At 37.8% G+C, this 16,239-nt stretch overlaps 1 protein-coding gene across 1 annotated transcript; it reads left to right on the top strand.

The window, feature by feature from the left end:
• Nucleotides 1-11,501: 11,501 nt before the first annotated feature.
• LOC145875956 (uncharacterized) lies at nt 11,502-15,932 on the top strand. Its single transcript, XM_082971728.1, has 2 exons — nt 11,502-12,154; nt 14,882-15,932. The coding sequence occupies exons 1-2, from the start codon at nt 11,731-11,733 to the stop codon at nt 15,766-15,768; spliced, it is 1,311 nt and encodes a 436-aa protein (XP_082827854.1). The 5' UTR covers nt 11,502-11,730; the 3' UTR covers nt 15,769-15,932.
• The last annotated feature ends 307 nt before the right edge of the window (nt 15,933-16,239 follow it).

Raw genomic sequence — 16,239 nt, 5'->3', positions numbered from 1 at the left:
ATCAGAGCTCTATAATAATAGATAATGTCATGTTATAGGCTGATCAGAGCTCTATAATAATAGATCATGTCATGTTATAGGCTGATCAGAGCTCTATAATAATAGATAATGTCATGTTTATAGGCTGATCAGAGCTCTATAATAATAGATAATGTCATGTTATAGGCTGATCAGAGCTCTTTAATAATAGATCATGTTTATAGGCTGATCAGAGCTCTATAATAATAGATAATGTCATGTTTATAGGCTGATCAGAGCTCTATAATAATAGATAATGTCATGTTATAGGCTGAACAGAGCTCTATAATAATAGATAATGTCATGTTTATAGGCTGATCAGAGCTCTATAATAATAGATAATGTTTATAGGCTGAGCAGAACTCTATAATAATAGATAATGTCATGTTATAGGCTGAACAGAGCTCTATAATAATAGATAATGTCATGTTATAGGCTGAACAGAGCTCTATAATAATAGATAATGTCAAGTTTATAGGCTGAGCAGAGCTCTATAATAATAGATAATGTCATGTTTATAGGCTGAGCAGAGCTGTATAATAATAGATAATGTCAAGTTTATAGGCTGAGCAGAGCTCTATAATAATAATTAATGTCATGTTTATAGGCTGATCAGAGCTCTATAATAATAGATAATGTCATGTTTATAGGCTGATCAGAGCTCTATAATAATAGATCATGTTTATAGGCTGAACAGAGCTCTATAATAATAGATAATGTCATGTTTATAGGCTGAACAGAGCTCTATAATAATAGATAATGTCATGTTTATAGGCTGAACAGAGCTCTATAATAATAGATCATGTCATGTTTATAGGCTGAACAGAGCTCTATAATAATAGATAATGTCATGTTTATAGGCTGATTAGAGCTCTATAATAATAGATCATGTTTATAGGCTGAGCAGAACTCTATAATAATAGATAATGTCATGTGTATAGGCTGATCAGAGCTCTATAATAATAGATAATGTCATGTTATAGGCTGATCAGAGCTCTATAATAATAGATAATGTCATGTTATAGGCTGAACAGAGCTCTATAATAATAGATAATGTCATGTTTACAGGCTGATCAGAGCTCTATAATAATAGATAATGTCATGTTTATAGGCTGAACAGAGCTCTATAATAATAGATAATGTCATGTTTATAGGCTGAACAGAGCTCTATAATAATAGATAATGTCATGTTATAGGCTGAACAGAGCTCTATAATAATAGATAATGTCATGTTATAGGCTGAACAGAGCTCTATAATAATAGATAATGTCATGTTTACAGGCTGATCAGAGCTCTATAATAATAGATAATGTCATGTTTATAGGCTGAACAGAGCTCTATAATAATAGATAATGTCATGTTTATAGGCTGAACAGAGCTCTATAATAATAGATAATGTCATGTTATAGGCTGAACAGAGCTCTATAATAATAGATAATGTCATGTTATAGGCTGATCAGAGCTCTATAATAATAGATAATGTCATGTTATAGGCTGATCAGAGCTCTATAATAATAGATAATGTCATGTTATAGGCTGATCAGAGCTCTATAATAATAGATCATGTCATGTTATAGGCTGATCAGAGCTCTATAATAATAGATCATGTTTATAGGCTGAACAGAGCTCTATAATAATAGATCATGTTATAGGCTGATCAGAGCTCTATAATAATAGATCATGTTATAGGCTGAACAGAGCTCTATAATAATAGATAATGTCATGTTTATAGGCTGATCAGAGCTCTATAATAATAGATAATGTCATGTTTATAGGCTGATCAGAGCTCTATAATAATAGATAATGTCATGTTATAGGCTGAACAGAGCTCTATAATAATAGATAATGTCATGTTATAGGCTGATCAGAGCTCTATAATAATAGATAATGTCATGTTATAGGCTGATCAGAGCTCTATAATAATAGATAATGTCATGTTTATAGGCTGAACAGAGCTCTATAATAATAGATAATGTCATGTTATAGGCTGATCAGAGCTCTATAATAATAGATAATGTCATGTTATAGGCTGAACAGAGCTCTATAATAATAGATAATGTCATGTTTATAGGCTGAGCAGAGCTCTATAATAATAGATAATGTCATGTTATAGGCTGATCAGAGCTCTATAATAATAGATAATGTCATGTTTATAGGCTGATCAGAGCTCTATAATAATAGATCATGTTTATAGGCTGATCAGAGCTCTATAATAATAGATCATGTCATGTTATAGGCTGATCAGAGCTCTATAATAATAGATAATGTCATGTTATAGGCTGAGCAGAGCTCTATAATAATAGATAATGTTTATAGGCTGATCAGAGCTCTATAATAATAGATAATGTCATGTTATAGGCTGATCAGAGCTCTATAATAATAGATAATGTCATGTTTATAGGCTGAGCAGAGCTCTATAATAATAGATAATGTCATGTTTATAGGCTGAACAGAGCTCTATAATAATAGATAATGTTTATAGGCTGATCAGAGCTCTATAATAATAGATAATGTCATGTTATAGGCTGATCAGAGCTCTATAATAATAGATAATGTCATGTTTATAGGCTGATCAGAGCTCTATAATAATAGATAATGTCATGTTTATAGGCTGAACAGAGCTCTATAATAATAGATAATGTCATGTTATAGGCTGATCAGAGCTCTATAATAATAGATAATGTCATGTTATAGGCTGATCAGAGCTCTATAATAATAGATAATGTCATGTTATAGGCTGATCAGAGCTCTATAATAATAGATAATGTCATGTTATAGGCTGTATTTGATCCAATGTAAATAACATTTTGTTGGTGTCCCACTTCATCTCTAAAGTAATAATTACCATACTTTCTAAATGATAATTCTTTAGTTCAGCCTTTCCTTGAAATGGCTATTTTATTTTATGTTTTTTTGTAGACTTACAAACGTTTGCTAATATGTTCAGTCTCCCCAAAACGCTTGTCCTTTTGCTAATATGTTCAGTCTCCCCAAAACGCTTGTCCTTTTGCTAATATGTTCAGTCTCCCCAAAACGCTTGTCCTTTTGCTAATATGTTCAGTCTCCCCAAAACGCTTGTCCTTTTGCTAATATGTTCAGTCTCCCCAAAACACTTGTCCTTTTGCTAATATGTTCAGTCTCCCCAAAACGTTTGTCCTTTTGCTAATATGTTCAGTCTCCCCAAAACACTTGTCCTTTGGCTAATATGTTCAGTCTCCCCAAAACGCTTGTCCTTTTGCTAACATGTTCAGTCTCCCCATAACACATGTCCTTTTCATGTCAACAATGCTTCTGAAAAAACCTACACTCGATCCCTCCGATGTCAACAACTACAGACCAGTATCCCTTCTTTCTTTTCTCTCCAAAACTCTTGAACGTGCCGTCCTTGGCCAGCTCTCTTCCTATCTCTCTCAGAATGACCTTCTTGATCCTAATCAGTCAGGTTTCAAGACTGGGCATTCAACTGAGACTGCTCTTCTCTGTGTCACGGAGGCTCTCCGCACTGCTAAAGCTAACTCTCTCTCCTCTGCTCTCATCCTTCTAGACCTATCTGCTGCCTTCGATACTGTGAACCATCAGATCCTCCTCTCCACCCTCTCCGAGCTGGGCATCTCCGGCAAGACGGAGCTGCTCTTCCTCCCGGGGAAGGACTGCCCGTTCCATGATCTCGCCATCACGGTTGACAACTCCCTTGTGTCCTCCTCCCAGAGTGCTAAGAGCCTCGGCGTGACCCTGGACAACACCCTGTCGTTCTCCACTAACATCAAGGCGGTGACCCGGTCCTGTAGGTTCATGCTCTACAACATTCGCAGAGTACGACCCTGCCTCACACAGGAAGCGGCGCAGGTCCTAATCCAGGCACTTGTCATCTCCCGCCTGGATTACTGCAACTCGTTGTTGGCTGGGCTCCCTGCTTGTGCCACTAAACCCCTACAACTCATCCAGAACGCCGCAGCCCGTCTGGTGTTCAACCTTCCCAAGTTCTCTCACGTCACCCCGTTCCTCCGCTCTCTCCACTGGCTTCCAGTTGAAGCTCGCACCCGCTACAAGACCATGGTCCTTGCCTACGGAGCTGTGAGGGGAACGGCACCTCCGTACCTTCAGGCTCTGATCAGGCCCTACACCCAAACAAGGGCTCTCCGTTCATCCACCTCTGGCCTGCTCGCCTCCCTACCTCTGAGGAAGCACAGTTCCCGCTCAGCCCAGTCAAAACTGTTCGCTGCTCTGGCACCCCAATGGTGGAACAAGCTCCCTCACGACGCCAGGACAGCGGAGTCAATCACCACCTTCCGGAGACACCTGAAACCCCACCTCTTTAAGGAATACCTGGGATAGGATAAAGTAATCCTTCTAACCCCCCCCCCCCCCTTAAAAGATTTAGATGCACTATTGTAAAGTGGTTGTTCCACTGGATATTATAAGGTGAATGCACCAATTTGTAAGTCGCTCTGGATAAGAGCGTCTGCTAAATGTCTTAAATGTAAATGTTATTTTATGTATTTCTCCAACATTTAGAAATCTGAGTTTTGCGGGTATACACACTCTACGCAAGGCCTACAATAGACACACGTCAAAAGTTTCATTTATAACTTGTTTGCCATTCTGTGAGACAATTAAGTTGTGATTTTGTGGTGGGGGGACTCTGATGGTATACACATGTTACAGTTAAGCAATAAGACCAGAGGAAGTGTGGTATATGGCCAATATAGCATGGGTAAAGACTGTCCTTATGCACAACACAACACAGAGTGCCTGGATACAGCCCTTAGCCGTGGTATATTGGCCATATATCACAAACCAGAGGTGGCTTATTGCAATTATAAACTGGTTACCAACGTAATCAGAACAGTAAAAATACATGTTGTCATACCCATGGTATACGGCCTGATATACCACGGCTGTCAACCAATCAGCATTCAGGGATTTAATCACCCAATTTAAAATTTAGCTTTAACATTATATTATAACATAAATTCCTAGAGTACAGAACAACATTTTCAAGTATAGAATTTCAGTATGCTGCTTTAAAACAACACATTCGTTCAAACCCTTTGGACAGTTAGAGTCCGTTTTAAGACAGTACTTACTGGTGGTAATCAGATCTCCTGACTCCTCTGTCAATATGACCGTTATCTCTCCCTTTCTTCACTCCAAAAACTGCATCCTCTTCTTTCTCTTCCTCCTCTTCTTTTACAGTAACATCCCCCTCCTCCTTCACTCTGAACGCGTCTTCCTTCTCCTCTTTCATGACAATGTTCAGCCACAGAGCTTCTTTCTCCGTCCAGCAGACCTCCCCTTCTTTAGTAGGCGAGGAATACATCAGTGAGCTCATGGTCGGGGATGTTAGCTAGCTAGTTAGCATGAGCGACTAGTTTAGTGCTAGGCTAACTTATCAAGCCAGCTAGTTGACTAACAATGTACCTATAACATTTAAATGGGGGCAATTAACTAGATGTCAGAAGTATATTTAAAACACAGAGGCAAATATGCACAGAAACAGTCTAAATGTTTCGGCTGTAGGCTACCAAGGTGGCTGACTCGTTGTTGTTGATCCGTTCCGTCCACTAGATTATACGTCACGCTGCAGCATCGCCTGAAAGACGCACATCGCCGTCTGCTGACTGGAGGGAAATGCAGTTAAGATTGTTGTTTTTTTTGCACACAAATTTATTTTTCATTCCTTTCATGAAATAATAATATTATATTGAGACGTTCAAATAGAGCACTGCATATTTTAAGTGAGAATTTAAAACATAATATCATTCACATCTGTATTTAAGGTAGTTTCATATTCATAATTTTATTTATTTTTTATTATTATTTAATTTTTTATTTTATTTTTGGGTTTACAGTAATGTATTCGCTAACTATTATTTTTTTATTTTTTTAGTTTGCACAGATCTTTATTTAACTTGCTGTAAATAACAGTAACATGCAAAACATAAACATAACATAACAGCCAGAGGGAATCCAAAGAGATTAGAGAAAAATAAAAAAAACTATTATATCAAATCAAATACAGACATATATCGAATACATTTTTTTGACATATTGTTTTGTATACGTTTTAAAGATTCTACGTACTGTTCCAAATCAGATAAAAAAATTAAGAAAAGGGGCTTTTTCTTCATAAATTTTGATTTGTGGATAAAAGATTTTCCTAATAAAATAAAGAGATTTATGACATACTCACGTTCAATTGTGGAATCAGTGTAGTAAAATAATATGTCAAACTTAGTAATATCAATGGTTGTATGCAATTTGCGGCTAAGATATAGTTTTACATCAGTCCAAAACACTTCGCTATATAAACAATTACAGAATAAGTGTTCAATAGATTCAGTTTCTAGTTCACAAAAACTGCATTCACTGGTAACGTCAAATATATATTTAGAAATCAAGCTATTACACGGATAGCATCTATGGATTATCTTAAAGGAGATCTCCTTTACTTTATTGGTCACCATAAATCTGTGTGGAGTGAGCCAAGCACGGCGCCAGTTTACATCAGACGATGAAGCCCAACAAAATATCGCAGAGGGAATAGACTTCCTGTAGAAAATATCCCTTATTAAACGATTGTTGAATTTCGTATCTAGTAGACCACTGAATATCGCTTACAATCGGAGATAATCCAAAATATGCATTATTCTGAAGTAAAGTTTTTATCCCACTAGGTATAGCTTTAATAACAGTGTCATATTCCTTGCTTGAAACCTCAAAGTTGTATATTTCCATAAATTCTCTCTGTGTAAATAGATTCCCACTGTTATTAACCAATTGGCTGACAAGAACAATGTTTTTCGAGAACCATTTATGGTTAAATAACATCTTATTTCTATGTAATATTGACCCATTGTTCCAAATAAAACATTTATGAGGTGAAAAGTTGTGTTTATACAACAAAGCCCAGCACATTAAAGCCTGCTTGTGAATAACTGTTGTTGCTGTTGAAAGAAGCGTTCCGTCCACTAGATTATACGTCTCACCAACAGCATCGCCTTAAATTCCCAGACCGCCATCTGCTGACTGGAGTGGGTAACGCAGTAGAGTAAAATGTTTATTTTAGTTTCAGACAAGTTTAATTGTAGGAAGCATAAGTTTTTACTCACCAGTGTAACAACACAGTGTGGTTAAAGACTTAGCAGCCTAGTTGTAGTCACGATATGGTTACCTATAAGTACAAACAGCTATGTTTTTGTGTTATTACATATTTATTCACTTATTTATGGAAATCTTCTAAACTACCCACAATGCACTAGTTCTTAACGTCATATGTATTATCAACTCTATGCTACCGAGTTTGTATGCCAGTGTAACGGTGTAATGCAGTTACATTTAAAAAATGTATTTAACCATTATTTAACCAGGAAAGCCTGCTAAGGACAAATTATTATTTACAATGACGGCCAAACCCCTGCCAAACCCCGGCCAAACCCTAACCCAGACGATGCTGGGCCACTGTGCGTTGCCCTATGGGACTCCCTGTCACGGCCTGTTATGATACAGCCTAGTTTTGAACCAGGGTCTGTAGTGACGCCTCTAGCACTGAGATGCAGTACCTTAGATCGCTGCTCGTGTGTTTACATTACAGTCAGTGATAAAGGATGTGATTCTGGGTAACTCAATGTGATTCTGGGTAACCCACAGCAGATTTCTGGAGAAATTGGAAATTGAGTGGTCCTGGGATACAAATGTATAAAGTTGACATTACATCATAAAATCCACCTTTTACATCATAAATTAGCAATTTATGTTTTAGTAACTTCTGTTGTTGGTTTGGCCTCTCTTTATATGTTATTTGCCGAATCTCAGTTTTCCATGTGGGTTTTATGCTGAAGTTCCCTCTATCAAGTTGGTAGCAAACTGGAAAATGCATCTTCTTTAGGAGTGCTATTTATATCCTGATCATTCATCCACACTGCATCTTCTTTAGGAGTGCTATTTATATCCTGATCATTCATCCACACTGCATCTTCTTTAGGAGTGCTATTTATATCCTGATCATTCATCCACACTGCATCTTCTTCAGGAGTGCTATTTATATCCTGATCATTCATCCACACTGCATCTTCTTTAGGAGTGCTATTTATATCCTGATCATTCATCCACACTGCATCTTCTTTAGGAGTGCTATTTATATCCTGATCATTCATCCACACTGCATCTTCTTTAGGAGTGCTATTTATATCCTGATCATTCATCCTCACTGCATCTTCTTTAGGAGTGCTATTTATATCCTGATCATTCATCCACACTGCATCTTCTTTAGGAGTGCTATTTATATCCTGTCACTAGTGATCATTCATCCACACTGCATCTTCTTTAGGAGTGCTATTTATATCCTGATCATTCATCCACACTGTGTGTCTCATCAATGCAGGTAATTTATGACATGTATAAAGTATGTGTTTTATAAACTCATGAACACCAGCCAGTTTATCAGCCCGGTTCTGTTAGTTTAGGTGGATTATACTTCTTCACCACCAGAGGGGGACGTTGAGTAATATTCCAGGTTAATTTGATATATTTTGAAACTAAAATGGATGACAGTTTATTCTGATGTTGTGAATATGAGATTACACATGGAAACTATGTATTTATTTTATTATAGTACATTAGGAATTAGTAGGAATTGTTAAATCCACCATGCGATCACAAAAACTTTGATAGACATTTCAACAACAAAAAAGTTAATATACATCTTGATTTCTTTTTTTGTTAGTATATTATACGGCAGATTTGTGGATAATTACTATCGGAGTGCTATTTATATCCCGTCACTACTGATCATTCATCCATACTGTGTGTGTCCCATCATTGCAGCTTTGGAAATAAATGAACTATCCATCCATTGCTCCTTCCTGTGTTGACTCACTGACTTGAGAGACGGGAACAGGAAGGTCGATATCTAGCTCAAGCTTCACCTCATACCTTTCATGAACTGTGTGGTTGTGTTATCTAGAGGAAACCCGTTAGCACGGTAGGCTCTGGTGCCTTCTTGCTGTGGGCTCAAATCGACAGAGGAAATCAACCTGCTTGCTACTTTTTGTTTTGACAACTTTTCATTAGGGATGTTATGTTTGATACCGGAGCTACGAGGCCTGCGTCCAAATCGCTAAGCAGTAAACTTCAAAGCAGTGTACCGATGCCTGTATCACTTTATCAGCAGCACGTCATCAATGGCGTCTGAAGCTTCATTTGATCAAACAACCACCTGATTGGTTTGGTATTGGGCTTGTTCGACATTGCAGGCGACTGCCGACTGACTGATCTACACATCACCTTACAACATAAATAACTACTCATTATTATTTATAAATCAGTCAGCCAGTGACCATTTACCCACAATGCAGCATGGATTTGATGCTCTCGAACACGGCCAGTGGTTTAGTAGATGACAAAAAGGCCCCACTGCGCATGCGATTCGGTGCTCAAACCTGTTGAACCTACATTGCCGTTCAAAAGTTTGGGGTCAATTAGAAATGTCCTTGTTTTCCATGAAAACATTCATGAAATGAGTTGCATAATGAATAGGAAATATAGTCAAGTCTTTGACAAGGTTTTAAATAATGATTTTTAATTGGAATAATAATTGTGTCCTTCAGACTTTGAATCCTTGCAGCAATTACAGCCTTGCAGATCTTTGGCATTCTAGTTGTCAATTTGTTGAGGTAATCTGAAGAGATTTCACCCCATGCTTCCTGAAGCACCTCCCACAAGTTGGATTGGATTGATGGGCACTTCTTACGTATCATACGGTCAAGCTGCTCCCACAACAGCTCAATAGGGTTGAGATCCGGTGACTGTGCTGACCACTCCATTATAGACAGAATACCAGCTGAATGCTTCTTCCCTAAATGGAGCTGTGCTTTGGGTCATTGTCCTGGTGTAGGAGGAAGTTGGCTCCAATTAAGTGCCGTCCACAGGGTATGGCACGGCTTTGCAAAATGGAGTGATAGCCTTCCTTCTTCAAGATCCCTTTTACCCTGTACAAATCTCCCACTTTACCACCACCAAAGCACCCCAGACCATCACATTGCCTCCACCATGCTTGACAGAAGGAGTCAAGCACTCCTCCAGCATCTTTTCATTTTTTCTGGAACTCACGAATGTTCTTGTTTGTGATCCGAACACATCAAACTTAGATTCGTCTGTCCATAACACTTTTTTCCAATCTTCCTCTGCCCAATGTCTGTGTTAGTTTGCCCATCTTAATCTTTTCCTTTTTTTAAACGGTCTGAGATATGGATTTTTCTTTGCAACTCTGCCTAGAAGGCCAACATCCCGGAGTCGCCTCTTCACTGTTGACGTTTAGACTGGTACTATTTGATAAAGCTTCCAGTTGAAAACTTGTGAGGCGTCTGTTTCTCAAATTAGACACTAATGTACTTGTCCTCTTGCTCAGTTGTGCACTGGGGCCTCCTTCCATTCTGGTTAGAGCCAGTTTGCGCTGTTCTGTGTAGGGAGTAGTACACAGCATTGTACGAGATCTTCAGTTTCTTGGCAATTTTTCGCATGGAATAGCCTTCATTTCTCAGAAATAGAATAGACTAACAATTTTCAGAAGAAAATGATTTGTTTCTGGCCATTTTGAGCCTGTAATCGAACTCACAAATGCTGATGCTCCAGATACTCAACTAGTCTAAAGAAGGCCAGTTTTATTGCTTCATTAATCAGAACAACAGTTTTCAGCTGTGCTAACATAATTGCAAAAGGGTTTTCTAATGATCAATTAGCCTTTTAAAATGATAAACTTGGAGAATATAAAATATAGAATATATTTTGATTTGTTTAACACTTTTTTTTGGTTACTACATGATTCCATATGAGTTATTTCATAGTTTTGATGTCTCCACTATTATTCTACAACATAGACAATAGTTAAAATAAAGAAAAAACATTGAATTTGGAGGTGTGTCCAAACAATTGACCGGTACTGAATATGCATTGTGGAGGAGAACTGATCCTAGATCTGTACAAAGGCATAACATCTACAGCAGAAACAACTGTCTGTGTTAAAAAGGCCCAGCTGGATTGAATTGCGCCATTTAAAATGACATATTTGAATGTGAAATGATTTTCGGCTAAAATATCCTGGTTGTGGGTAAAGTTTATTTATTTTATACAGTAATTTTAGCTCATCTTTATCAAGGGTATCAATAACTAGGTGCTTATTTTGATATCTAGTTATTTGACTGAATCAGAAATACAGATGTGGAGTAGATGTAGAGTTTGTTTTAAATTCTCATAAAAAATCTGAACTAATCAAACAACACTTGTTGCTCTTTGTACGTGTTGATATAATATTCATATTTAATGGAGAGGAAAAAAACGTTTCCCTAAACTGCTTTATAATGTTATAATTCAATGAAGAATAAAAATAGTTTTCCCTCCAACTGCGTTTCCTCCCTCCAGACAGCAGATGGCGACATGTGTCTTTCAGGCGATGTTTCTAGTGTGACGTGTAATCTAGTGGACGGAACTCTTCAACAACTGCAGCCACCTCGGTAGCTCGCTAGCCAACAAAGTCGGCACAATCAAGTTCTTTAGACAATTTCGTGGTTTAATTGCCATTTTGCTTTAAACATACTTATGTGGAAACAACTAGCTACCCCATTAAATTTAATATTTACGTTGTAAGTCAACTAGCTGGCTGGTTAAATTAGCACTAGTCTAGTCGCTAATGCTAACTAGCTATTATCTCCGACCATGAGTTCACTAAGCTACTCTCCTCCTGTTAAAGAAGAGGATGTCTGTTGGACGGAGAAAGAAGCTCTGGTGAAAGAGGAGGAGGAAGAGGAGGCTGTTACAATACAAAAACAAGTAGAGGGTGAGGCTGTTACAGTGAAAGAAGAAGAGAAAGACGTTACAGTGAAAGAAGAGGAAGACGTGTTAAGAGTGAAGGAGGAGGAGGATGTTACTGTGAAAGAAGAGGAGAAAGACGTTTCCGTGAAAGAGGAGGAGGATGTTACTGTGAAAGAAGAGGAGGAAGATGCAGTTTTTGGAGTGGAGGATGAAGTGAAAGAAGATGAAGACGTTTTTGGAATTAAGGCTGAAGAGGGGGAGATTACTGTCACATTAGAGGAGGACGAAGAAGAGAAGACTGGAGAACTGATTAACACCAGTAAATACAGTGAGTACTATCTAATAAAACAGGGACATTGATCTGATTAACACCAGTAAATACAGTGAGTACTATCTAATAAAACAGGGACATTGATCTGATTAACACCAGTAAATACAGTGAGTACTATCTAATAAAACAGGGACATTGATCTGATTAACACCAGTAAATACAGTGAGTACTATCTAATAAAACAGGGACATTGATCTGATTAACACCAGTAAATACAGTGAGTACTATCTAATAAAACAGGGACATTGATCTGATTAACACCAGTAAATACATTGAGTACTATCTAATAAAACAGGGACATTGATCTGATTAACACCAGTAAATACAGTGAGTACTATCTTATAAAACAGGGACATTGATCTGATTAACACCAGTAAATACAGTGAGTACTATCTAATAAAACAGGGACATTGATCTGATTAACACCAGTAAATACAGTGAGTACTATCTAATAAAACAGGGACACAAACCATTTTGAGAACTTGTTCTCAACTGGCCTACCTGGTTAAATAAAGGTAATATATATATATATAGTAACTTTATTGACAACACCCAAATGGATACGGTCATTAATGTGGTTCTTCAATAATTACACATAATTCATAATACTGTAGCTGTTTAGTTACAGTCACATGTTCAACTATCATCAGCTGATCCAGGAAATCATTTTCTGAATGACAGTCACATGACAAACATCACGACATGCAACAACAACCAAAGTGCTTCTTCATTCATTACTCTGGTAAAGACAGTTATGCCGTGCTCCATGTTGGATCCAACATCCCTAACAAATTGATGTTTATAAAGTGTTATTGTCTACTTGATTTACTGTAGGGTCTCGTTAGTCTGTTTGGAAACAGAGATACTTAGCTCATCATGTGTAGAGAACTGTTCCTTGATGGATAGGCTATTGTACAACACACAGAGATATTTTCCTATATTTGTTGTTATGGGTCCTACAGTAGGTCTATGTTGTTGTTAGGTGAAGTTATGGGTCTTACAGTAGGTCTATGTTATTGTTAGGTGAAGTTATGGGTCCTACAGTAGGTCTATGTTATTGTTAGGTGAAGTTATGGGTCCTACAGTAGGTCTATGTTATTGTTAGGTAAAGTTATGGGTCCTACAGTAGGTCTATGTTATTGTTAGGTGAAGTTATGGGTCCTACAGTAGGTCTATGTTGTTGTTAGGTGAAGTTATGGGTCCTACAGTAGGTCTATGTTGTTGTTAGGTGAAGTTATGGGTCCTACAGTAGGTCTATGTTGTTGTTATGGGTCCTACAGTAGGTCTATGTTATTGTTATGGGTCCTAGAGGACACTATGTATGTCATGCAACAACAACCAAAGTGCTTCGTTCATTACATAGGTATGTTTGTTGTTAGGTGAAGTTATGGGCCAATTTGGCAAACAGTGTACAAACCCTCATTGTCAGGCTGATGGAAAAGCCAAAGAGCATTTTACTGGTTGAAGTGTTTTTTACGTACAAAGTGGTTGATTTGCGATGACGACACAAACATTATATTAAGCAGGACATTCAAACGAGCCTTACAATTATAATCCAAAGTAGTGTGAAATGAACTCATCATCAACCTGGAAATGGAGGTTACTCCCCTGAATTTCCCCCATTCACATTCAGAATACATTGTGAAAAACTAAAATCTTTGCTCACCATTTTTGCTCCAGGCAGATATACTACATCCATAACTAGTGGTTTCCTCATTACCAGATATACTACATCCATAACTAGTGGTTTCCTCATTACCAGATATACTACATCCATAACTAGTGGTTTCCTCATTACCAGATATACTACATCCATAACTAGTGGTTTCCTCATTACCAGATATACTACATCCATAACTAGTGGTTTCCTCATTACCAGATATACTACATCCATAACTAGTGGTTTCCTCATTACCAGATATACTACATCCATAACTAGTGGTTTCCTCATTAGCAGATATACTACATCCATAACTAGTGGTTTCCTCATTACCAGATATACTACATCCATAACTAGTGGTTTCCTCATTTCCAGATATACTACATCCATAACTAGTGGTTTCCTCATTAGCAGATATACTACATCCATAACTAGTGGTTTCCTCATTACCAGATATACTACATCCATAACTAGTGGTTTCCTCATTACCAAATATACTACATCCATAACTAGTGGTTTCCTCATTAGCAGATATACTACATCCATAACTAGTGGTTTCCTCATTACCAGATACACTACATCCATAACTAGTGGTTTCCTCATTACCAGATATACTACATCCATAACTAGTGGTTTCCTCATTACCAGATACACTACATCCATAACTAGTGGTTTCCTCATTACCAGATATACTACATCCATAACTAGCGGTTTCCTCATTAGCAGGGAGGAGTTTCTGCAATCAAATTGTGTGCGCATTGCCTTCGTGCTGCAATTTTAGCAAACACAGAAAGGGACCTATATTGGAGACCAATAGTTGTCTGGCACACTGCTTAGAGTTACAACAACTTTAATAACTTATTTCTAGTTACTACTGATTTGAAAACAAGACAAAATATGATTGTTGCTAAGTTGACTGTCTTAATGGTCAAATAATTTAACAGAAGTCAATTGTTGTACAAGTTCATGGGTATGATCTGGGCATCACCTTTTACCTCAAATAAACAGTGGATTTCTGCTGTTGTGGGCATTTAACCATCTGTCTGACTTTGTTGTTCACACAGGAGAGATATGGGACTATCGTGGATCCTCTGGGGAGCCTCAACAACCTCATGATGCTGACGAGGCAGAGAAGAGTCTCTCCAGATCAGAACACCTCAATAAACACCAGCAGAGACCCACAGGGAAGAAATCTCACTCCTGCTCTGACTGTGGGAAGAGATTCACCTCATCAGGCATTAAAATTCATCCGAGAATCCAGACAGGAGATAAATCTTTTAGCTGTACTCAATGTGGGGTGAGTTTTACTCAGTCAACCAGCCTCATATCACACCAGAGAATACACACAGGAGAGAAACCGTATCGCTGTGGTCAATGTGGGAAGAGTTTTTTAAAATCTAGAGATCTGACGGTGCACCAGAGAATACACACAGGAGAGAAACCTTATAGCTGTACTCAATGTGGGAAGAGTTTTGTTCAATCTGGCCAGCTCAAATTACACCAGAGAACACACACAGGAGAGAAACCTTATAGCTGTGGTCAATGTGAGAAAAGTTTTGGTCAATCTGGCCATCTGACAGTGCACCAGAGAACACACATAGGAGAGAAATCTTATAGCTGTACTCAATGTGGGAAGAGTTTTGTTCAATCTTGCCAGCTCAAATTACACCAGAGAACACACACAGGAGAGAAACCTTATAGCTGTTGTCAATGTGGAAAGAGTTTTGCTGAATCTGGCAATCTGACAAGACACCAGCAAGTACACACAGGAGAGAAACCATTCCACTGTTCAGATTGTGGAAAAAGATTCTCAACTTCACAGAATTTGAAGATGCACCAGAAAACACACACAGGAGAGAAAGCTTATAGCTGTGATCAATGTGTGAAGAGATACTTTGATAAAAGATCTCTGATCAAACATCAGAAAATTCATGAAGGAGTTGTTTCATGATATCAATGAATTAATGTCACAATGTAGAATGTTTAAACATTGTAGTAGGAGTATTTTAATGATGTCACAATGTAGAACCCTAAACGTTTGTCCCCTGTTCTATTGATTTCAACATGATATGGATATTAGCCTCAGGGGGAAAATCCAGTCTCTGAAATGGAAGAGTACTATTTATGAGATTTAACAAAAAGTGACTAACAAAAAAAGAGCTGTGTTACACTTACCATGTTGGTGACCCACTTGAATCAAAATGCAACACTTCAAAATGTAGCGAGCTGTTTTCTACAAATTGTCCTCTAACCAGGGATGTACACATTATTCCCAGATTCCGTGTGGTTTTTGAGCTGTTCGTTTTAACAGGACGTGTAAACTCATCTTCCTCCTTTCGCACAATTGATTGCCAGCAGCATACCACCCTGCATCCCACTGCTTGCTTGCTTCTGAAGCTAAGCAGGGTTGGTCCTGGTCAGT

Source organism: Salmo salar, unplaced genomic scaffold (genome assembly GCF_965601325.2).
Source record: "Salmo salar unplaced genomic scaffold, fSalSal1 ptg000408l, whole genome shotgun sequence".
Classification (NCBI taxonomy): Eukaryota; Metazoa; Chordata; class Actinopteri; order Salmoniformes; family Salmonidae; genus Salmo; species Salmo salar.
Note: the sequence above shows the minus strand (reverse complement) of the source record. Positions and strands in the feature narration are given on the sequence as shown.